Raw genomic sequence first — 25,125 nt, forward strand, 5'->3', positions numbered from 1 at the left:
GTCATAAGCAGTGTCTCCCAGGGCTTAGTGCTGGGGTCACTTCTATTTAACATCTTTATTAACAGTCTTTATGAGCAGATTGAGTGCACCCTCACCCTCAATAAGTTTGCAGATGACTGCAACCTGGGAGGAAGTGTTGATCTGCCTGAGGGGAGAAGGGCACTACAGAGGGACCTGGATAGACTGGATCAATGAGCCAAGGCAAACTGCGTGAGTTTCAAAAAGGCCAAGTGTCAGATCCTGTATTTTGGTCACAACAGCCCCAGGCAATCCTACAGGCTTGGGGAGGAGTGGCTGAGAAGCTGTCTGATGGAAAGGGACCTTGGTGTACTGATGGACAGTCAGCTGAATGAGCCAGCATTGTGCTCATGTGGCCAACAAGGCCAATGGCATCTTGGCTTGTATCAGGAATGGTGTGGTGAGCAGGACTAGGGAAGTCATCCTGCCCCTGTACTCAGCACTGGTGAGGCCTCACCTCGGGTACTGTGTTCAGTTTTGGGCACCTCAGTACAGAAAGGACATTGAGGTGCTGGAGCAGATCCAAGGAAGGGCAACAAGGGCTTGGAGAATGTGCCCTGTTAGGAGAGACTGAAGGAACTGGACAGTCACAAGTCCATGGGACCGGATGGGCTTCATCCTAGGGTGCTGAGGGAGTTGGTGGGGTAATTGCTAAGCCGCTCTCGGCTATCTACCAGCGCTCCTGGTTGACTGGAGAGATTCCAGAGGATTGGAGGCTTGCTGATGTGACACCCATCTACAAGAAAGGCCGTAAGGAGGATCCAGGGAACTACAGGCCTGTCAGCCTGACATCAGTGCAGGAAAGGTCATGGAACAAATCCTCCTGGGAGAGATCACATGGTTCGTGCGTGACGTTTATGGGATCAGGCCCAGCCAGCATGGGTTCATGAAAGGCAGGTCATGTTTGACCAACCTCATCTCCTTCTACGACTGGGTGACCAGACTGGTAGATGAGGGAAAGGCAGTTGATGTAGTCTACCTAGACTTCAGCAAAGCCTTTGACATGGTCTCTCACAGTATCCTTCTGCGGAAACTGGCTGCCTGTGGCTTGGACAGTTTTACCCTCTGTTGGATAAGGAACTGGCTGGAGGGCCGTGCTCAACCGGTGGTGGTCAATGGAGTGAAGTCCAGCTGGAGACCTGTCACAAGTGGTGTCCCCCAGGGGTTGGTACTGGGGCCCATCCTGTTTAATACCTTCATTGACGACTTAGATGAAGGGATTGAGTGTACCCTGAGTAAGTTTGCAGACGACACCAAGTTGGGAGATGGTGTCGATCTGCCTGAGGGCAGGGAGGCCCTGCAGAGGGATCTAGATAAACTGGATCGCTGGGCCGAGGTGAATGGGATGAGGTTTAACAAGGCCAAGTGTCGGGTCCTGCACTTTGGCCACAACAACCCCATGCAGCGTTACAGGCTTGGGGATGAGTGGTTGGATGACTGTGAAGAGGAAAGGGGCTTGGGGGTGTTGGTTGATGCTCGGCTGAACATGAGCTGACAGTGTGCCCAGGTGGCCAAGAGGGCCAATGGCATCCTGGCCTGCATCAGAAATGGTGTGGCCAGCAGGAGCAGGGAGGTGATCATCCCCCTCTACTCAGCACTGCTGAGGCCGCACCTCGAGTACTGTGTTCAGTTTTGGGCCCCTCACTACAAGAAAGACATTGAGGCCCTGGAACGTGTCCAGAGAAGGGCAACAAAACTGGTGAGGGGTCTGGAGCACAAGTCTTATGAGGAGCGGCTGAGGGAGCTGGGAATGTTCAGCCTGGAGAAGAGGAGGCTCAGGGGAGACCTCATTGCACTCTACAACTTCCTGAAGGGAGGTTGTGGTGCAAAAGGGTCTGGCCTCTTCTCCCAGGCAAATAGTAGGACCCGAGGAAACGGCCAGAGGAAGTTATACCAGAGGAGGTTTAGGTTGGATATTAGGAGAAACTTTTTCTCTCAAAGGGTGGTCAGGCACTGGAATGGCTGCCCAGGGAGGTGGTGGAGTCGCCATCCCTGGTGGTGTTCAAGAGGTGCCTGGATGAGGAGCTACGAGATACGGTTTAGTGCTTGTGGTACTGATAGGAATGGGAGGGTGGTTGGACTAGATGATCTTGCAGGTTGTTTCCAACCTTGTGATTCTGTGATTTTTTTTTTTTCTGTGAACTGGGGCTGTTCAGTCAGGGGAAAAGGAGGTTGAGGGGAGACCTTACTGATCTCTTCCAGTATCTGAAAGGTGCTTACAGCGAGAGCAGGGCTCGTCTCTCCTCACTGGTGGCAGGTGACAGAACAAGGGGAAGTGGACTTAACTTGCACCAGGGTAAGTTTGGTTTGGGTATCAGGAGAAACTTCTTTACAGAAAGGGTTGTTAAGCACTGGAATAGGCTCCCCAGGCAGGTGGTTGAGTCACCATCCCTGGATATGTTTAAAAACCATCTGGATGTGGTGCTCAGGAACCATGATTTAGCGGAGGGTTGTTAGGGCAGTATGGTTAGGTCGTGATTGGACTTGATGATCTTTAAGGTCTTTTCCAATCTGGGTGATTCTGATTCTGTGAAAGGATGGAACCAGGCTTTTTTCAGTGGCTGTGCCAGGCCAACAAGCAGTGGGTGGAACCTGGAACACAGGCAGGTCAGTCTGAGCACTTGCATATGCTGCCCAGAGGCTCTGAGGTCCCCTTGGAGATCTTGAAAGCCACCTGGATATAGAGTAAATAGGATATTAAATATCTTAACATTCTCTTTGCATTGTGTAGTCTAACTCGGGCTCTGACTTCCTTTCCCAGTCTCTGTTCTGTAGTATGACTTAAAGGAAAGAACTAATCGTTAATTTGACCAGATTTCCCCTTGTGTGTTCAATATTAATCCAACATTAAATGCAAACCTAAGTTCCTGCAGTGGTGAGGAATGTTCTTTGCAGAGGAACTCATTTCTCACCTGAAATGCAGTGTTCAACAACAGCTCTCCATTCTGTGGTACCTCAAGAGCAATCCACATTTTCTGAAGCTGAATGTAAAGGTTTTCTCATTCAGAAAACTGAGTTTTAATTCTGGCCTAACAAGAGAAAAATTAACTTCACTTGCAGCCATTTGCACCTATAGTTACCATGATGGAGCTCAGGTCACATGCCTGCTCAGATTTCCAGCAGCCTTTCCAGACTGATGTGAGATGTGCATCCCTGTGCTGGGAGCACCCACTCTGCTCAGACTCCTTCAGCAGCAAACCAAGCAGAACGAGAATCCCACTGCCAAGTGAAATTTGAGATGATGACACACCGTCAAGTTTTTCTATAGCAGAAAGGATTCCATTTTCTTATATACATAGACTTACCGATAATGTTGGTAAATAATGCAATGCTATTTAGTTGCAGTACATGATGAGTACATCCACCACACTTTCATGGTAAGTTCTGAACTAATCTAAGACAGACGTGATCAAAACTCCTGACTTCACAAGAACCCTTCCTTCAGGTAGGCTTCGTTCCCTGAACCTGCCTTCCCTGCACAGAACTAAGAACTTGTGCTTCTGAGATGGTCTGTGGGGAATTGTTTTGGGTTATGAGCCACCCTAAGTAAGCGTTTGCATAACTTACAGTAAGTAACTTTCCACAGTCAAAACTATGACTGTTCCTTACTTATCTATTTCACTTTGTCCTGTTTCCCGGTGGTATCTTAGGCTCTATTAGTTTTGCTTTTGTATTAACACAAGCTCTGTGTGTCCTGCAGGGCACTGCATTAGCCTTGCTTACTTAACAGGACTCCCAGAGAACCTACAAGTTAACAGCCAAGCTAGGAAGCAAGCAAGATAAAGTCACTGGGTCACAACATGAGTCTATAATGAGGAGTATTTCAGCAGTTTCACCTGATGGCCAACTCAGCTCTACCACACTCCCTCATTCCCTCTCCCCAAAGGAACACAGGGAGAAAATAGAAATAGAAGAAGGTTTAAGGGCTGTGATAATAACAGGATAGCTTACCATCATGGGCAAAACAGACTGACCAGGGGGAGATCACTGTACTTAACTGCCTTTTACTAATAGGTGAGGGCAAAGAGAAACTAAAAGTCAAATAAACACCCTTTCCTTACCCTCCTCCTTCCCTCCCATAGGGAGGGATAGTGGCATAGGGGAATGAGGAATGGGGGCTGCAGTCTGTCCTTAATGCTTCACCTCTGCCTTTTTTCCATGACCTTGTAACACTCAGCCCATAACCACCAATGAGAAAGGAACCCTGGCAAACAGATGTCTTCACTTACTAAAATGAATCAATATGAACTCTTATCAAACAACACCTTAAACTGGCAAAAAAAAATGCACTACATAATTTTAAGCAAGAGCTTTATTTTAGCTTGTATGCTTGTTTGTATTAAAAACAGTTACTTCAAAATCAAATTCACATCAAATTCAGCATATAAACGAAACTGAAGTTATCAGTCAAGACCCATTTCTGAAAGGAAACGGTCTGAATTGCGGTTTAACAATCTTGTGTGGGAAACAGATATAACTGGGATGGCAGTAGCAACTCAGAGCTTAAGGGCTGAGGAGTTAAACTGTCCCCAGCTTCAGTCCATTTTAAAACACCAGCTGCAGGCCGGAACAGTTGAATGACTGCTATTCCTACTAATCTGGTAAGCAATCATTAAAGAAAAAAAAGATAAAAAAAGCCCAGTTTAATCTGCTGCTTCACACAAGTGAATGCTCTTCAGTATTGTTACAGGCACTGCTATTTGTTGCAGAAATCAGAATACTTGTCCTAACACGTGTTCCTTACAAGACCAAAATACAGATTTTTCAGAAGACACTCACAGTCAAGCTCAGCAAGCTACATTATATACACTTTACATGTACAATTGTCATTAAAAATGCATGTGTGCAAAACAGAGGGTTTTTAATTAATAACAAAAACCCCATCACATGCTAGATTTCAATTACATCAGTATTTAAAAAGAACTGAACACAATTAACCAATTGCAACATTTTCATTTGTTAGTAATCTTCCTGCAAGCAACTGCAGACATACTTGCAATTCCCTCCCTGCTACATTTGACTCTAATAAGCCTTGGGGAGAAGTTGTGCTATGAACCTCACATAGGAAGTATGTGAAAAGTTAACCCTTGTGAAGATGGAAGTAAATGCTAGCTCTAGTTAGTTAATGCAAGGTTATTTCAGTAAAATATAAAATTACTCTACTTATGAAGCAAAATACTTCAGTGGCATCCGATTTACAGCCAGTTAGACAAAGAAAACAACTAATGCCTAGAACACATACATTAGTTAGAAATTCAAATATATACAAAAATATATTAGAACGTGGCTGAGTTGAACCACAGGCTCATGTAAAAAAAGTTGGTTTAAATAGCAGTAGCAAAAAAATAGCTATTATCTCTATCTGCAACAGTACAAAAGGCAAAACCTACATATGAGGTAGCAATGCCAAATTGAAAAAAAAAAACACAAAAAACCCACTTTGGACAGAGGAGCACTTACCACATTTTCATAGCATATCTGTCAATACAAATATTTAAATGAACACTTCAATTGTTTTGAGAATTCATACATTAATTTACAAAAACCTTTATTAAATGAACATTTTTAAAAAATTACTGGAAATGGATTTAGTTAAAAATTTCTCCTTGTTCCTAAAAAAGCGCGTTTTCAAATCCAAACACTGTACAGCAAAAAACCTGGAAGCTTTATTATACACACTTGGGAAACGCTATGGTACATTAAGACATATTTTACAAAGATCAGAATAAGCCAACTGTGGTCATTTTATTCTTTTCTGTCAAATATGCACACGTTGCACCTTTTGCTACTCCTGGGCTCACTGTTAAGATGCCAGATTAGAATTCACCGCTCCCACAGCTCTGCCTTTGTATCATCTACCTTCAGGGGTCTGAGCCCCTGCAGGGGGGCTGGGGCATTGCCAAAGCAGCTCTAGCCTCAGAGAGGTAGGATGGAGGGGATATTTGCACCCTCCTTCCCTTCCATCCATCCTCTGGCAGGACAGGTCAGCAGGGGCCATTCAGAGCCCTCCTGACCAAAAATCCCACTGCCCCGGGCCAGGGGCCACAGGGCGACACACAGAGAGCGTGGGCCCTTCTGGGAGCTGAATCCTCCGCTCACAGCTCCGCTGCCCAGAGCCTCTGCTCTCTGCACTCAGCTCAGTCAGACATCTGAAGTTAGATGGTACAAGTAACACCAAAAAAATTCACTGGATGGAACTCCTGTGTTTATTGTATTAAGAAAATAATATACTTTACATCACAGTGCTTAATTAATGCAATAAAAAAAAATGTAAACTCAGAATTCTAGATAAAATTTAGCTTGAAAAATTAGGGCTCCAAGACTTTTTAAAATTCACAATTTTTTTTTCTTAAATTGAGGTCATAGAAAGTCAGTTCACATAACTCATAAGCATTTAGGATTACTTGCAAATACTTGTTGAAAAGCACTCCATCGTTTGGTCACATTTAATGTTTAAAGCCTAGATAACAAATCGACCAAGTGCAAAGGTGAGAGGTATATTTTAATTTGCAGATCAGGTATGTGGAGTGCTCTAGTAGATGTAAGGAAATATGCGGTATGGTACACGCTGACAATACCTTTCCCATGCCAAACCATATTTTTTCTTACAATGATGTTCGTCACGAGCTTCTCGATGAACAAGCAAGCAGATGAAATAAATCACGTAGAAATACGGCAAAATGTGATTAAAACCTGTAAAATGAAGTGTGGAAAGTCAATTCTAATGCATGAACAATTCTGAAAATTTTCGCTGTTAACAACATGCGGTGACGTGAATTTAAGAGACTGAAGCACCTTGTGCTCATAATAAAGCATCAAATATTCAACAGGACAGCACGCATATAACCGACATGTTTCTGTGTAAATGGGGACTCCCCAGATAAGCTTCACATTCAGTCTCAAACCCACTAACTTCACTCTGTGTATACAAGCCTGGCACACATTGAAGCTCTTTGGCTACCAAAACCACAACAGTATTTAAGTCTCCAGAGCTCTGAGCTGCCCCACAAACTACACAGGGATTTCTGTTTTGGGTGTGGATGGTCACTGCCTCTGCTCAGAGTGCACCGCTTACCTGATCCCCTCCCGCTCCCACCATGCGGCTACCAAGAGAGGATTCAAGTTCCTCATTTTTATGCAGCAATCCTCTTCCAAGATACTGCCTACAAGTGTTTTTGCTAACCAGTATTGTCTACTTTCAATTTAAAATCCCGACTCCCGACACGTACACTTCAACAACTGGTCTCTGCTGATACTTAGGGCCTTAACTGCTTGGTCAAAGACCCACTCTGCCACAATTCCCTATGGCCCACGGCCTGCAGAAGCCAAACTGTGCCATGGGGTTGAGTAGCTCTGCCTCAGAACATCTGCCATGCTCACTAGTGTGCCTGTATTGAAAGGAAACTCCTCCAGGCAAGAGAGGAGCCGAAAGCCATTTTTCTAACTTGCATGAGTTTTCCATCTTTATAGGAACAGCTTTAAAAACATTACAGCTCTGGTAGTAGCCTCAAAATGAAAAAGTAAGGAAGAACTTGTTAGCAAACAAGTCCCGTTATTACTAAATGATAAACTATTAGAAATAAATATCAAGTTTATATTCAGACACAAAGGATCAGATTTAAGGGAAAACAGGTGTCACATCAACCTTGCAACTCAGAAATTTGCCATTAATTTAATTAAACCTTTTATCACCCCACTGACCACTTTACATTTCACGTTCAGTCAGATGCCCAAATGTACATGTTCCATTTTAGATAGAATCTCCTTTCGGTTTAGGAACTTACCACAGGGTAGAGACCACGCCAGTGCCATGATGATATCACCAAGGTAATTGGGGTGACGAACAAACCCCCACCAACCTGTGACAAGAAGCCCTTTTCCAGTTGCAGTGGGTATCACTTTCAGATCTGTGAACGGAGCATTGCAGTCAATACAACAACAGAAATGTGCATGTCACGAGTCCAAAGAGACACTGTACAGTGATTGAATGAATTAAAAAGAATGCACTTACAGGACAACTTGGGATCTGCTGGATTCCTTCGGAAATTATTTTTCTGAGAATTCGCACTACGGAATATGTAATACCCAATACCTGGAAAGAAACAGTATCTATTTTTATTTTCAGTATTTTCTACTGCTTTGTGTCCTTCAACAAAAGCTCTCACATGCTCCTTGTCACTCTTACTGCACTGAAATCAATTCTGTTTCTGAGGAAGTGACACTCTCCAGTTCCCAAAGCTCTAACAAGCTAGAGATGCTACTAGAGAACTGACACATCTGCTCTTGCATGTTAATGACTACATTTTAAGACTTTGGAGAAGCTGCACTTTCACATCTAACTTTCCATTTATAACTGACTTATATGTATGTATTTATGTAGCACTGAGTTTGAAATCCAAGTGAAGTGATGTGGCACAGCTGACAGCTCTGCTAGCAGCCCAGTACTTTAAGGTGCCTATTCTATTGACCCAGTGCATATTTCATGAACTGACTGACTCACTGCAAGTACACAACATTAAATGAACCAGACAATGATCTGAAGAGACTGATAGTAACAGTAACATTTACTGTAACTTACAGTTCAGAATAGTAATTGCAGCTGCGACGGGCCAAGAAATTGCAATAGGGTGTCCAACTAAATAGAAGGCCTGCAGACTGTAGACAAATGGAACCCACACCAAATCTCCAAATGCCAGCATGAATCCAAACCCATCATGGATAATATCCATTGTGGTCAAAACAGCTTCCTAGAAATGAGGAAGGAATTAAGAATTTGCAAAGCTTCGTTAATTAAACAATTTAGTTAGAAATAGTTTCAGGTTAAGACAGGGCTGAAGGCTATCTTGTACCTCATTCCAAAGAGCATCCACCACATACAGAAGCTGAAAGCTGTTCACGAGTATCATTGACAGCGATGGCATACTTTGATTATGTATCTTCATCTCAGCCAAGAGCATTGCCAAGTTTATGACAACCTAATTAAGAATAAATTAATTATAATTTTTCCTTAAACAAGTTTTTTTTCCTATTATGCTAAAGAACATTTTAATAAGGATGGTTCTGAATGACATTTAAGATTTTTTAAAAGTCTTGTTTCATGAACAAGTTGAACTATATGAACTATATTTCCAAAGCTGTAGCATCAGCATATTCATACTCTCACAGGAGTTTTCATTCCTCACAAAGCAAACAAGCTACAATGTAGGAATTGTCCTAAGGTGAACAAAAAATTATCCTTAAAAATTTATCAACACAAAACTCTATTTTCTTCTTCTGATTTTAAATACTTTTTGTATCCTCAGCACCACTCACAGAAGAAAATGTAAAGTAGCTCAGCTTATTGACTCACCCAGCCAATTAATCCTGGACGTAACTCACAGAAGTACTTGAGGTCAAAATTGCCAATACGAGGGTTTAATTCGTGTCCAGTAAAGAAGTCATAAACAAGGTATCCTGCAAGATGAGACACATTCCTTGTCAGTACTATTATTCCTTTCATCCATCACTACATCCCCTGCAAGGCACTTGCTACTCCCTATTGAAGTTCTCTCATTATAAATGAAAAACCATTAAGCTTGGGGAAAGAAAAAATAAAGAAGAGTGAAAGAGAGTATGCAAAATATGCAAAATATGAAGCAAAACCTAAGTGGCTTGTATTTTAAGAGGTCCAAATATTTTAGTTATTACTAGAAGGACCAAGCACTGCACAAGTTACTGTAGTTTTATCTCGTTGACTTTGGTCCTTGTTTTCAGCCTTATCCAAAAGCTCTCATCATGGCTTTCATGAACATAATGATCTTACACTAATTCCACCTCTCCTCCTACTACTTTACTTTACTATTTTACTACTTCGCTTCACTCCAACATACTTAACGTTCTGTCTGTGAACTTCCTAAGTTAGTCTATGATCCTTTTCTAAGCACACTGTTTAATGTTTAGTGCTGATTTCTTCTCAATATCCACTGTCCTACAAAGACATATGCATATAGCTGACAATTTCCAGACTTGCAGGTTGATGACTGAATCAAAACTGCCTTTTAAAAACTCTAACCAGATACACAAGTGTGTAGTAAAAGAAACCTTTTCAAAGCTACCTTTGAAATGCTGGTTTTGCTTTGTTTTATTTTATCTGGTCTTTCTTTTCCTCTTAAGTTAACTGCCTTTATCTCAACACTTGAGTTTTCTTCCAATTTTCTCTCCCATCCTACTGGAGGAATACAACCCTGCTGGCTATGTGGCATTTAGCTGCCTACTGGGGTTTAACCTATGCAAGATAACCCAAAGAGAATGTTAAGCATTTTTACACTACCTGTGTGCAAACAAAAACTTGCTTCTGCTGTGTGCCACTCAACTTGCAACATTACTTTTACATTTGGAGAAAGTAACAGTCAAGATATTGTAACAACCTACCTTAAATCTAACCTAAATATAAACATGAAACTGTAGCAAACAGCCCTAAATAAATTATCCAAAATAATTATCACTCACCAGAATTTCCTCCTGGTGCCAGGTCTTCCTCAGGTGCCTTCAAGGACCGAATATACAAATAAATGCTCAATACCATAGAAAAAGCTGCAGCTGACACTGCAAACTGTATGAAGTGATCATACAAATAATGAAGTTCGAACTGAAAATACAGTAGGGTTCCAATAGCTGCAGCAGTCAAAACAAAAGCATAAAACCCTAAAGAATACAGAAGAAAAACATATTAGCTAAAACAGAAATATTATTCTTAGAACCTACCCCGTCCAGCTTACCCACACTTTCACTTCAAGGGAGGGAAGATTTAGCTTTGATATCAGGGGGAAGTTCTTTACCAAGAGAGTAGTGAGGTGCTGGAACAGGCTGCCCAGAGAGGTTATGGATGCCTCACATCCCTGGAGGTGTTCGAGGCCAGGTTGGATGGGGCGCTAGGCAGCTGGTCTAGTGTGGGATATGGGCAGGGAGGTTGGAGTTTGATGATCCTCAAGGTCCCTTCCAACCCAAGCCATTCTATGATCCTGTATTTCTATACTTCGTTCCATATCCCACGCTCTTGACTTCAAATTTCTGGGGCAGCACAGTGTACCTTAGGTATTCCATCTGTGTTCTGACATTTCTTTGCTCCTTTTCAAAAAAATTAAACAGCAGAATGCTCTGAGCAGTCCTTCACTTTTACAACATAGATTCCATTTCAAATCCTACTCTAACAATGGATAGTACCACTACTACTGGATAATGGCAGAAGGTCTCAGAAGTCCTCTGTGGGACAGCTCAGGGAACATACTTTCTACTACTGGTATATATTTATCCTCATATTAACTTATGCCTTGATACAGCTATCAGTAATTAAAGCATTAAAATAATTGTCAAGTCAAAATCTGAGCACAAAAGTTTTGTACTTTGAGAATACAAAACCACGGGCAGTAGAGTGATGCACAAAAAAAAAAAAAAGGAGACAGCTGCATACAGATATTCCACATGTGCTTTCTCTGAGCACTTTTACAGAACTGCAGACTTGGTGAAGATGGCAGGGATTTCTAGAGGACAACTTGTGCAGCCCACCTGCTCAGCACAGCACCAAGATCAGGTTGCCCAGGACCACAGCCAGACAGATAACTTTTGAACATCTCAAGATGAAAATTCCTCCACCTCTCTGGCAACTACTGTCAGAGCTTAGTCATTCTCACAGTTAAGAGGTGTTTCCTAACGTTCAAACAAAATGTCCCGTCTCTCAGTGCCCTCTGTGTGTTGCCCTGTCACTTGTCAGTATTCTTTTCTCAAAGAGGTTTTCGAAGTTGCTTTGTGAATTGGCTTTTGAAGAAGCAAGAAAACGGCTTTCTGGAACCATCCAAACCACATGGCTTCTTTCCTTCCTTTACCAAAAACTGAAAAATAAATGCAGGACTATGCCACTACTAAAGATGCAAGTCAAAGAACAGAAGTTTTCAGGCAGCATAAATATGATCCACTGCTTCTGCAGATACCTAGTCTAACCACAGAGCTCTTCCTTCTTCATTTATTATCTTTAATTTGTGGTTCTGAGTACCACAAATGTGGTAGGTGTGCTGAACTTCTGAATGAGCAATTGCAACACACTTACCATTGATCCGGTACTGCAGCTTCCTTCCATTTGAAAGAGGCAGGCCTTCCACCACCTAGGGAGGAGAAAGTACTACAGTTGCAATGAAATACAATCTAAGAGCACTGGAAGGGAAGAAAACTCTGGGATGTCTCCAGCACAAAGACATTCAACCAAGTTAACTAGCTGGACACACTGAAATCTGAAGACCATACTTGGTTCTCAAAAGCACATCTTGGATATCAAAAGGAAAAGGGTAACAGTTTAAAATAAAAAAACAATTTCTCCTAACCAGCATTAAGGAAACAGAAGCTTCGCTAATGTTAAAAGTGTAAGAATAGAACAGTTTGATTGGCTAAATTTATTATTCTTTCAGCACCTGGCAGTATCCTTCAAGTCACAAAAAGAGAATAATAGGCCATTTTACCTGATCAGTACAGATAGAATAAAGAGCAGCAACTCCCCAAAAATGAAAGTTGCATTGGAAAGCAAGGAACATTTTTTCTACTGTTATCAGTAGAACACTGGGTATCAAGGAGTCTTCAGGTTTAGAAGTCAGATATCTGAAATTCTTCTAGATTTCTATTAAGCAGATGCTATCCATACTTTGATTTGAACTCCTATACTCTGTTTTCTGCCTTTTCCACTGTAGGTCTATGAAATGCACTGCCATTAAATTCTTAACAAATTCTGTTATTTTAAGCTCACAACAATCAGCAATAACCAAAGGAATTAATCTACTTTCATCATCACGGCACTGAAAACATAGCCCACCTTTCAGTCTGACCCACAAATTAATGATCCACAAAGACCCAATTGCTACTAACCAGCTTACCTTTCCTATTGGCAATAAGTAAAACAGAGCTTGAAAGAAAAACCACAGAAGAAAGACGCCAAACACTTTAGTTTCCCAAAGACTTTCGAGTGTTGGGAGAGGAGGAGGGAAGTTCATAAGGCTGGGGTCATCCTGTTTGCACATTAACAGTAAGTACAACACAGTAGCAGGCAGGAGAAATATCAGCACGAAGGTCCCTGTAAAAAGACATGACGTGATATTAGAAGACAAACATGGAAAATAAAACACTCATTTCATTACCAACAACAAATCTGGATCAGTAGGAAGTAAGAGATCATTATCTATCCCTGCAGCAAAACAGCAGCAGTCTCACAGTCACATCATAGGATACAGAGACATCTCACTCCTACAGAGGGGAATGAAGCAAGCTGAAGGACTGAATCAAACACATCCCTTTAAAACTGCCCAAAAAACTGTATAAAGAATACTTCAGTTTTGAGTTGGAAGCACCTAGCTCTTGAAAACATAAGTTTTGCTAGTTATTTCCAACTAAAATTTAAGCAACATTTAAATCCCACTGTGCAAGACCTCCACTGCATTTCAGAGGAGAACCATAGGCAATTTTTCTTTGACTTCTGCCAGCACCATCACAGGCTACTCTAAGTACCAACATGGTTCTGGAGTCTGCAAGTAGGATCCACAAACAGGAAGAATATTCACACATACCAAATCTTCCACCAAATTCAAGCTCTTTTGTTTTTGATGATGGTTTCTCCATAGTTTTTATCGTCTCAAAAATCTTCTTCTCTGCATAGATCTCTTCTTTTTTCTTTTCTTCTCTTCTTGAACGCAAGCTGTACTGATCGAGCACTCGCTCCATTTCCACATCTGGTTTCAATTTTTGCTGCTAAAAAAAAAAAAAAAAAAAATTATAAAAAAAAAAAAAAAGAACAAAATCCTAGCAATTTTAATTTATTTTGGAATTAGTCATATTCAAAAATAAAAATGAACAATAATATGTGTTCTACTTCTACACAGCTCTTAAACTTATACATTTCAATGAAGGCTCTCCAAAAACCAGTAGAACACAAGTAACAAGTGGAGGTCTGATGAGAAAACAAGCGAGAAAAATCCACGTCATGCAACTCTCATCAGTTCTCTATCTTCCAACAACTTCCTCTCCCCTGAACTCAAGTCAGCTGAACAGTAAATGATGCATTCTAATTTCTCCTTGATTCCTGTGTTGCCTGTTCCTACTGATTTCTGAGAAAGCTAAGGTAGAACACAACACAAAACTAAGACATACAACAATATTTTCTGTTGTCATACCTCCAAGAGTTTGCTGGATGTGTCATTTCTTTCCGTACTGTCAGGTTCACCATTGTACCTTCTGGTGTTGTTCTCACTTGGTTTCTGGTTAAAAGAGACATAGTTTTATCTTTCTGAGAATACTGCCTCCGTTCAGCGTGAGTATATAATGAATAACTAAAAACACTAACTGATCTATTCCTACTGCATCTGTTCTGACCTTCTCTGCATGAAAACAAGTGCGTTCAAAACCCTAAGTATGTTTCTGCTCAAAAAGAAGGGTGGAAAACCTATTCAAAATGGGGAAAAAACCCTTTTTTCTTAAATTTAACAGTGAAATTAAGAGGTAACATGGAAACTATTCTGTTTTTAACTCATCAGTAGGAAGTGCCAAGTACAAAGTACACACATATTTAGTAATTCTACTTGTGAAAGCTGAGGAAATTTCAGTGTTCTATATATGACACTCTCTGCAGGACTGTGAAAGTTTGGTTTTCTAAGAAATAAATTCTCTTCAAAAAAAAGCAATCAAAAAAACCCCACACCCAACAGATGGATCCCACTCCTCATCTAACAGCCAGGAGAACAGCATAAAAAAATACATTAACCTTTGTGTCCAAAGTTAAGTGCAACTGCAGGCTACAAACTACTTAAAATGAGCATATGGTCCCCAGGCTATTGGTCATGCAGCTAAAAGCAGTTCACTGCAAAACAGAAACCACAGTACTTTCACAGTGTCAAAGGATGCTTTCAGTAGAAGTAATTTACTAAACTAAGCCCAAGTATTTAATCTGAGAACTTCACAGCATCGCCACATTCAAACAGAACACAAAATACATTTCAATAATCTCCTCTCAACCTGGCAAGCCACAAAGCCTATTTCCTAAGGAGTAAGGCATTTCTGTGATGCCTTTCTTGCAGCTAATTACGCTGCTCATGGAATACGAAGTACACCTGGCTCTTCCAATAACAATCCCAGTATGCATTAAAAAAAAACAACAAAAAGATGCAACCAAGAACAAGCAAAGCAATACCGGTAGAGCTAAAGTGGTTTCCTGAATTATTTTCTTTTTGTCATCTTTATGCTCTCTGCTGTGGGAAGAGGAGCGACGTCTGCCTTTTGCTGGCCGACCAGGAGATCTGGATCGAGACCTGCTTCTACTTCTTCTGGAAGGAGAACTCGAAGAAGACTGGCTTTTCCTTTGCTTGAATGACGATTGTGACTAACAGACAGAGGAGAAAAACAACAATATCTTACTTTCAACATCCAAAACAGCTTTAGAAAATTTGTGGTTTTTTGGGACAATGTCTCCGGCACACAGTTTCACACAACTGCCTCCTATTTCTTTACTGATGCTGTACGAAATTGGTTAACAAACACCCAAATAATCCTGCCCCAAGTTCAACTGAAGACAATTCCTGCCAAAGCTACAGAAATCAGGAAGCTACCAATGTGAGCACCGAGCTCATAAGCCTAACATCCTCTTAAGCATAAGGCTTAAAAGAAAGCCTACCATTTCATTTAGTTGGCTTTATCTGTACATCTGGCATGTCAAGGTGCAATGAGGCAGTATATCTCATATCAACATTAAAAAAAAAAAAAAAGAGCTAAATTGTTAAATTAGATGGCATCACAAAACTTCCCTGGAAGCATACGCATTAATTTCTCTGTGCAGTCTGCAATCCTAACCTTCCCCTTCAAAATTTACACAACGCAACTTTTATAAGCTGACCTGTGAGCACAAAGTAAACAAGGGAGACAGAAAGCAATGAAATGTCTGTAGTTCAAGGTAGAAACATTTTGTCCCAAAAGAAAAAGCCAGTCATGTACATCGCTCAAAAAGGTAAAACATAGTTCCTATTAATTAATACCAAGCCTCCAATTACCAGCTTTATACGCTACTCAAAACCAATTGTTTTTTATAAACAATCAGAGCTTCTGAAAGACAGCACTTCTTTTCCCCCTAATCATATCACTGCTTTTTCAACCTAAAGAACACAATGGGGCCTCTTTATAAATACAGTCAGCATGCTGAATATCTTATGAGATGTCACACAGGAAAAAGCTATCATTTAGCACCAACCTTTGAAGACAGCTAATGATACCCATTTGTAAGATGCATTCTTACCCTTGATTTTCTGTTAGAAATACTGCTATTCACACCGAGGCATACTCACCCTTATATCACTTTCCTTCAAAGCAAGTTCGGTACCATCTTTGTACTTCACAGTATAAAGATGAGAAGCATCATCATAACTAGTCACTTGCACTTCATAGTACAGGACACTTCCTGGCCAACGACCCATCACCACCTCACCATCAGCATACTTCCGGCTTGGCATTTTCCAAAACAATACCTAGAAAATAAATTAAATGTCACAGTTAAACATGAGGCTTAGATCCTGGAATTTTACCCTAGTCAGCAACAGAAGATTTACTGGATATTTGTAGAATATGCTTTAAGTGACCACCACCCTTGACCCAGGACACTGAGGCACCGAGGAAGTCACAACTGCAACTTAACGTCATGCTTTTAAATGTAAAGCCCTGCACAGCACTTTGACAAGAGCCAGATATTAAGCCACTGCCATCTGAAAACAGGTAACCATAGAAAAAGATATTCACACCACCTCAAGTTTTGATTCAGATCTCAATATACAGAGTGAGGGTATTTTAAAAGTCTGTGGTAAAATGCACATAAACTTACATGCACATACACTGGTATGATGAACATTGGAACTTGGAATAGGAAAAATCAGCAAGTTTTGTTTCAAAGCATTTTAACTTGTTTGCTGTAAATGTGAAGCCACACAAAAGGAGACTGAAACAAATATTTAACTAGCTATTTACACATTACACATTAACTAACTTGCAGCAAAAAATGAGGGTCTTCGGCAAAAAGAGAAAAACTACTGTTAATATGCATTCAGACCGCCTAGCACAGTAAGGGACAGAGCCAAACCAGGCTGCCCCATCAGCTTTAACTGGCATTTCCTAAGGCTGCTGCTGCTACATTTTACATGTGTAGTTCTCCAAGACAGAAGGAAGAAAACAAAAACCTCAACAAAATTGCCCTGAGTGGATATTATTGCTAGTGTTACTTCCTGCTTCACAACAGAAGGACCTGGCCATTACCTTTGCTGTAAAACATTTGAAGGAGTGAAAAGACTAAGCTTAATCGTTTAATTTCACTGACACTTGCTAATTAGGAAAATGACCACCTACACAATCTAAAGAGTTCTCCACTATGCCTTTAGGCACACGCTCTTCCAGCTCATCCATCTTTTACCTACGTTTTCCTGTCCCAGTTTCTTGTTACTTTCTTATTCCTTATGAATTTCAACTCATTCAAGTCTTTGCCCTCCTAGTTTAACCCCCCTCAAATCCACACTCCGTGTGTGATTTCATGAAACACCACATCCATATTTTCATCCTAAATTCTTCACTCTGTCCTTGCCCCCCTTTAATTCCCTAGGGGTATTCTACCTGTTCTGCCCTTCCTCACTGAACTACTTCCAGTTCCTCCTCACCACCTTTGGGCTCCAGGTCCGATTCCAGTGCCACATCATCTCCTTGTTTGGTTTGTTCACCTTGAAGTCAGCTCGATCAGAGATCCATGCCAACTGCTGCTTGTCCCCTAGACTCTCTCAGCTCCAGCTTCCTCCTCCTCTTCCAAACACAAAGCTCTAGACCTGTATACCAAGCCCAGCCACAGCTTTGACCAGATGTCCTAACCTGACCTATGCCTTCTTTGCTTCTGTAGCTCCTATTGTTTCTGTAGCAGCCTATTGTTTCTTCTTTCCATCATGAACACCTCAGGAATCATCTGTAAACTCAGGAGTCCGACCAGGACTCAGCTATACCAGATGCTAGAGCAAAGCTATAAAGAATGGAACCCTTGGTGTTTAACTCCTTTTTAAAAAAGACAAACACATTTTCACTGTGTTTTGACCAAGGACATGCAATTACTCTTCAACATAGGATGACCTTCACCTCCTCCAGCCTTGCTCTCCAATGGTGCAGAAGCTACAAAACGTGGCTGAAGGAGATAAAACTGACGAAGTGTTACGTTATTCAGCCTGAGGTAGATGTCAGTGATATGGTCTAATAGGCACATAAAAATACTATTTTGTGATTTGAAAGCACTTAAGAGTATTAGTAATGGGAAGATCTTGTTTTTCCATTTTTCCTTTAATAATAAAACTTCACAACAAGTCTTAAACACTGAACAAAATGTGTTACAAGTTATCCTGACAAAAAACGACCACCTTCTTCTATGCTGGTGTACCACAGTGAGGGAGATTTGCAATCCTCATTCCATATATCCCACTTCAAAAAACCTACACATTTTAAAGGCAGCCTTCATCTGTTCTGGTAGCAGAAATCACTGGCAGCATAAAAAAAAACACAACAGATGACTTAAAAATAATACTACAAAATAAATAAATACATTCATAAAAATGAAAGTCAGGCATCTTAGAAGTTACGTCTTTAATTATCATTCCTTCAAGCTCAACACACATTCCTGCTAATTTTCAGCGTGGGTATCAGTCTACCATTCATTGCAGTCCTATGCAAACTGTTTAACTCAAAAAGGCTTCAAAATACATCTTCGTTTTACCTCAAAGTGCAATTATTTCATACAAGGAACGCTGCACTGTACAGACACACAGGTGCAAGTATCCTCAGTTACTCCTGATATGAAATTTGTGGTATTCTGGAGTTACGTATTTCTTTAAGGAACTTGAGATTTAAGGAAATGTCTGAAAAGGATCCTGTCTCCTATGCCAAGCTGGAGACAGTTCACGAAGAACTCCCATGAATCTTCACAGAATCACAGAACGGCCAGGGTTAGAAGGGACTCACGGATCATGAATCTCCAACCCCCCTGCCACATGCAGGGCCACCAAACTCCCCATTTAATACTAGACCAGGCTGCCCAGGGCCCCATCCAACCTGGCCTTGAACACCTCCAGGGACGGGGCATCCACAGCCTCTCTGGGCAGCCTGTTCCATCACCTCACCACTCTCTCTGTAAAGAACTGAATCTTAAGGTTGTTGAGAGGAAAGCACTGACTCAACTGCAAACTAAGCAATCAGAAAAATGCTGCAGACAAAGCCATCACAGAAACACCTCACATCCCCTTTGGAACAGAGCCACAAGAGCCACTGAGTCTAACTCCGGGCTCCACACAGCACCACCCAAACCCTAAGTCTGAGAGTACTGCTCCTCGAACTCACTCCGGGACAGTGCCCACCGCCCAGGGCAGCCATACCATTTCTGCTCCTCCTTAGTGACGCTCTCACTAGCTATAAAGAAAGACATCGTACTCAAAAATAATAAACGAGAAAGTGCGTACTAAGTGCTAAGACAAAAGCAAAACCACAAAGGTAACGAATCGCTTCCCTTCAGGCAACGTTTCAGCGGAAAGAGCGAGACCTCACGGCGGGCTGTTGACAGGAAGGGAGGCGCTGGAGGGGCGGGCGGGTCGCACGCTCCGCCCTCCCACTCTCCGGGCCCGGGCCTGGCGCGGGGCCCCCGCCGCAGGAGAAGGGAGGGGCCGCGGCGGGCCCGGCGGAGGCGGGCCGCACCTCCAAGGCGGCTCAGCCCCGGGGCAGCCGGGCGTTCCGGCGGTCCGAACGAAGCGAGGAGCGCAGGCCCCGGGCCCCGATCGCGCGCGACCGCCCGCCCCCCCGCTGCCCTCCTTAGTAGGGCCTTCGCGAGGCCGCGGCCCGCCGGCGGCGATTGGCCGGAGCGCTCCTCGCCGGGCAGGCCGCGGAGGGGGTGTGTCCCGCTCGGCGCCGGCCCCGGGGCCGCCGATCCCTTACCTGGCGCCCGCCCCCACCGGGCCTGGCAGGAGACGCCTCCGCGGTGCGGCGGGTCCCGGCCCTCAGCTCGGTGCTCCTCAGCCGCGGGAACGACCGCCCTGAGCGACGGTTAGGGCCGCGCGACGGTCCGGCCTCCCGGGCCCGCCCCTTCCCGGCGCTGATTGGCCGAGAGGGGCCGTTTGAATCGCTGCCGGCCCCGCGCCATTGGCTGCCGGGCGATGGCGCGGTCCTCGCGCCCGGCGCCGTGCCGCTGACGGGAAGCCCGCCCCCTTACGGCAGCCGATAACGGGCAGGAAGAGCGGGGGATTCGGGGCCGCGGCCGCCATGGCTGCGCGGGGCGCTCCTCGGCCCGCCTCCTGCGCGCGGAGCCCGCGGCCGTCCGTAAACGAGGAGGACCTGTGCGGGGGGAGCGCCCCACCGAGGCGGGGATAGTGGGAGTTTAGCTGTGAAATAACCGCCCCGTACCCAGCGCTGGGATCTCGGGAAAGCAGCCCGGCCTTAATGATGAACTGCCTGCGCGTTTATTTCCGTACCGACTATAAAGGCCCTCCATGGTGTCTGTGTTGTGACGCAGGCTGACAAGACCTGCAAAAAAAAAAAAAGGCATCTAAACGAGGTTAAAGTCTCAGTAAAAGCAGAGCCGGGTTGAAGCACAGAGCGCAATAAGTGCAGTCCAAATGAATTTGTCCTGCAGCTGTGCGAAGGCATCAGCTTCTATCAGGCAGATATTTAACAGTTTGCTACAGGAAAGAACGCAACTGAAGCTTCATTTCTGGCTGCAAATAATGAATGGTTTTGGCTCCAGCTAACTTTCTGTTGGTTTATTATTGCACAGTTTACAATTAGAATGTTAAAAACTGTTTTCAGTACGCATCTTAGTTAGAGCAGCTAACACTTGAAACAAGTCTGCTTTATTCTGTTGGCAGAGACCTGCAATTAATATGCTTAAATATGAAGGTTTTCAGCAGAGATCTCATTTGGAGAACAACCATTCTCTCTGAGTAGTGGTCTTCTTTTGGAATTGTTTATTGAGCCTGGATGAGAGAGCTCTTGGGCCGTTAAGAACTGTTTATTATCAACAGGTTTGCTGGCAGGGTTGAAATATGGATATATGGATTGAACCATCTCAGATCAGCTGTTAAATAGAACAAATATGAAACCAGTTGGACCATCATCATCAAAATACCACCTCTGCACTGCTCCAAGACAAGTTTTCCATGCCTCTACAAAGAACTCAGAAGCAGAGAAATTTGCCCATCTACACAAAGTGTCTTGATCTCACAACATAAAACAGACTAAAGGGTTCTCCAGCTTTTCATCTTAACAATAAACATGAAGCACTGCAGTATCACATCTACCTGAAAACACTAAGACAACTCCGTTCCCTTCAGATTTTATTCCTTCAAAATTCCAACCTTTTAATTTCACTAAGAGACATAGGAGGGATCTGAGAGGTTGTTGCTGGAGAATGTCCCATGGAGGGTATTTGCCGCCTTTTCTTCTCCTGAGTGTCATCCCTAAAACGCTCCACACCTGGAGGTGGGAAGAGGAATGAGGAGTCTGAGATTATTTGCAGGAGTGAAATCTAAATTAACTGTGACTATCAACTATGAGGGCCTCCATATTCTGTGCTTACTCACATGATTTTACTTATGTACGTAGTCCTGGGAAGTTGAGATACACGAGCTGGTTTTGGTCAAACAGGGGAGACCTCTGTCCAGATAATGATTCTAAGACTGAAATTTAGTGTCTCAGCTGTTGTATTTTCTTTAATTCAGTAATTTAATCTATCAAAAGATTTAAGTCTGGAGATATTAACAGATGTTACAAGACTCACAACTCCAAATTGGTGACTGTTTGAACCCCCTGGATTACTAACCAGGTTATTGCTGACTGTAATATTATTAATTATTGATATTACTGCATGTGTTGGTAATCAAGCTTAATACCTCTGGGCTCCTAAATGTATCTATTCTAAATGCTGTATGAAAACTCAGGTCCCACAGTAGAGGCCTCAAGATAATCAAGTCTGTGGAACTAAATTCAGGTAGTATCCAAACCTGTCTGCTTTATTTAATGATCTGTAAACACTTCCTGAAACAAAGTTTTGCTACAACTCCTTTGACCTTTATTTTCCATTGCTACATAATAGTGTTTACATATACAATGCCTATCTTTCTTTTTTTCATCTTGTACACACAAAAAAGTGTGTGGCTTACAAAATAAATCCTACTCCTGAGCATGCTTATCCAAATTCAAAGAGTAGAGAATTAACAAAACGTTTAAAATACAGGTTCTAAAATACAGACCTTCTATCTTGTTGCCAGCCAAAGCAGGTTGAGAAACACTGCGATAAATGCCTTCAGCAGAGGCTGCAGAAGTGGGTGGGGTAATTTGCCTCTATTTCCTCTCTTGATTCGCTCTTTGCTTCTGTGGAGGAAAACACTCATAACGCTCGTTGTATTATTAAAAACCCACCTTACTATAAAAACATGCATTTATAGAAAAATATGTATAGAAAAAACACTATGTAAGTGTTTATATTCGTATATATACATACACACCATATATATGTGCATATATTATACAGAGTATAGAAGTCATATTCTTGCTATGTTTTTTCTCTTTCTCTAGCAGTGTATATGACCAAAGCATCCCAGCTTGCTTTGTGGGAAGATTTCTGCTGTTTGCAGAAGAAGAAATGTCCCCGATGGCTGCTGCCTTCACAACATGCATCTGAACATGTGCACTGCATGTTTTGGAAAAATAAAAATAAATAAAAAAGAAAGACTCTGTTCTGTGCATTGCCAAAAAAGTAAACATCTCTGCACCTCAAACTGCTGTTGAAAGACTATGGTTTATCCATCTTCTTAAAGCTCTTGTGAAAATTAAGGGGTTTGTTTTGATCAGCTTTTGTTGACTGTGGAAGAAGTTTCTCATTAAATATTACCTAATAGTACATCAAATTTGAACTTAAAGCCATGCAGAGGAAGTGCACACTACCAAACGGTACGGATGGAAATAAATTAAGCGGAGCATTTGCATTCTGGGAAGTTTTGCAAAGCGTTTATCTTCAGAAACAGCTTTTAAAACATGTTCAAAACTATCTACAATGCTATGCTCAGCAGTGAGGAGAGGGATACAGATACATGCATGCCAACAGCAGTTCTCTAAAGAGAAGCAGAAAAAAAGCATATTGAAACTTTGATCTCACAAACTTCCTTTCTGTATTGTCAGTGAATTTATAAATAAGGTTCATTATTGAAGGGAAGTTGATGCAATTCTCAAAGCTGTGAGGTAAGAGTTTTGGCTACTGTGCCTTCTGTTGGGCTGCTTACCTTCCCATTTTCACAGCATGACTGTTGAATTACTCCAGCAGTAAGCCCTTGAAACTGTCCATTTCTGAAGGACTGCAGAAAACACATACTACAGTATTTCCCAGTATTTGTAAGGCACGTCAGAGTTGAGTGCATTGAAGAGTTGTAAATGTTTAAGCAGAATGTGGTTTTAATTCTAGAATAAGGTAGAAAACTTAGTTACTTAAAAATATTCTTTAGTACACTCTTGGGTTCCAAGACTTGCAAGCAGAGTCACAGAAGGCTTCTGGAATTTTAATCCACACCCCCTAATTTTCAGTAAGGCATCACAGAGCAGAAAGCAATTAGGATGTGAGTTGATGGCCTCAAGCTGCACCAAGGCAGGTCCTGGTTGGATATTAGGGAATGTTTCTTCTCAGAAAGAGTGGTGACACAGTGGCACAGGATGCCCAGGGAGGTGGTGGAGGCACCGTCCATGGAGGTGCTCAATAACTGCGGATGTGGCACTGAGAAACGTGGTTTCATGGGCATAGGTTGACAGTTGGACTCAGTGATCCTAGGGGTCTTTTCCAGCCTTAATTATTTTACGACTTCAGTAGATGCTGTAGTGACAGAAGTGACTTTCCTCTGGTTCTTGTGGGACAACCTGCATTGGAGGAAAGGAGAAATTTGGCCTTGGTCCCCAGTTATAGGCCTTAACCATGTTACATCCCCAGAACATGAAGGCCGTGCTGGTACCAAGCTAACAAGTAGTGTGACAGTCTGCAAAGCTGCTTGTGCTGAGCCATGCAGGGCTTCATATCGAGTCAGGCCAGGCAACAGAGACACTGCACCCAATTACGGTTTTCAAAGTAATGTAAAAAATAGGTTTTTATGTTTTTAACAGAATTTAAAGAGAGAAAGCATTCTACTTCTGAAGAGAAATACTGGAGCAGAATATCTGACCACAGCCACGAAACAACTGGTCTATTAAACATGGTGCTGATTCAGTCTCTTTTCTGTGGTGCTCCTACTTTTCTCATGCCTCTCATCATGTTATTTTAGTAAAACAACCAAACAAAACCCAATCACTGTAACATGGAGGCCAAGCCAGAGACAATGAGCAAAGAAGTCAGCCTGGCGTATCTCATAGAAGGTGAGCTCACACACCTTGGCTTTATGAGCTGTTATTGCTGCATATCTGTTCTCAATTAAATTGACTTCTTTGATTTAAACCTGTTCAACTAGTCCTGTGTGCTGCTTCTTAAAATACAGTAATTTAATCTTAATTAACTTTAAACTTCAACATCTATGTTTCTACTAACATGTTGGCATATATACATGTTCATAGGTTTTCCACTCTGTATTTAATCAAGATGAAGTGTTTAAAGAGAAATGCTGGCAAGAAGCAAACAGAAGAAAACGTGGGAGATTCATTCAAATGTGGCCACCCAAACTGTAAACCCCACATATGACATCTGGGCTCAGTTCACATTGTTCTGGTGTCTGCCACTGAAACTGCCCTGACCAGCTGGACAAAAACTGTTTCTAAAAACCAAGCTAACAGCACGCATAGCATCACACAGCTGTGAGAAGTTATATTTAATAAATATTAGAGCAGAGCTCAATGCATGTAGATCATCCTTCCTATACTCTTTTTAGTGCTTGACTTCTAAGATGGTTATAAAAGTAACCACAGAAAGTTAGTTTCATTAGGAACAATTTCAGTAAATGAATCAGAACCCTTCAGGGCTTGCCTACCCCTCCCGTGTTCTCATAAATCTTTCTTACTTTCCTTCCTTACCCTTTAAAGACT

At 42.2% G+C, this 25,125-nt stretch overlaps 1 protein-coding gene and 1 long non-coding RNA gene across 8 annotated transcripts; both read right to left on the minus strand.

Annotated features, from left to right (window-relative positions):
• Positions 1–4,312: 4,312 nt before the first annotated feature.
• On the minus strand, positions 4,313–20,110 carry LBR (lamin B receptor). 7 transcript variants are annotated; one of them, XM_042815648.1, is made up of 14 exons: positions 20,014–20,110; positions 16,362–16,541; positions 15,218–15,406; positions 14,205–14,288; positions 13,602–13,782; positions 12,915–13,111; positions 12,101–12,155; positions 10,507–10,701; positions 9,368–9,471; positions 8,868–8,993; positions 8,597–8,765; positions 8,030–8,110; positions 7,803–7,925; positions 4,313–6,711 (listed from the first exon to the last, which is right to left on the minus strand). In XM_042815648.1, exons 2-14 carry the CDS (start codon positions 16,524–16,526, stop codon positions 6,551–6,553), a joined length of 1,830 nt encoding a protein of 609 aa, XP_042671582.1. In that variant the 5' UTR covers positions 16,527–16,541; positions 20,014–20,110; the 3' UTR covers positions 4,313–6,550. The 7 variants fall into 7 exon arrangements, with proteins under 7 accessions (XP_042671582.1, XP_042671590.1, XP_042671572.1 ...); XM_042815656.1 differs by lacking the exon at positions 20,014–20,110 and adding an exon at positions 19,545–19,607; XM_042815638.1 differs by lacking the exon at positions 20,014–20,110 and adding an exon at positions 19,461–19,478.
• Positions 20,111–20,621: 511 nt separating this feature from the next.
• Positions 20,622–23,731, minus strand: LOC122158731. Its single transcript, XR_006168300.1, has 3 exons — positions 23,352–23,731; positions 22,323–22,443; positions 20,622–21,546 (listed from the first exon to the last, which is right to left on the minus strand). It is a non-coding gene; the product is annotated as an uncharacterized LOC122158731 (long non-coding RNA).
• Between the last annotated feature and the right edge of the window lie 1,394 nt (positions 23,732–25,125).

Source organism: Centrocercus urophasianus, unplaced genomic scaffold, assembly GCF_019232065.1.
Source record: "Centrocercus urophasianus isolate 14NV4802_14NV808 unplaced genomic scaffold, USGS_Curo_1.0 seq_10, whole genome shotgun sequence".
NCBI lineage: Eukaryota > Metazoa > Chordata > Aves > Galliformes > Phasianidae > Centrocercus > Centrocercus urophasianus.

Bases quoted from the DNA above. Each gene is read 5' to 3' on its own strand.
- LBR (XM_042815629.1), bottom strand. From the start codon at position 16,918: ATGTTCATCATACCAGTGTATGTGCAT. The intron at 14,289-15,217 runs GTATTGCTTTGC...TCTTTTAACCAG, and splicing joins AAACCACTTTAGCTCTACCG to AAACCAAGTGAGAACAACAC. The intron at 13,112-13,601 runs GTATGTGTGAAT...GTCTTTTTACAG, and splicing joins TGAATTTGGTGGAAGATTTG to GGACCTTCGTGCTGATATTT.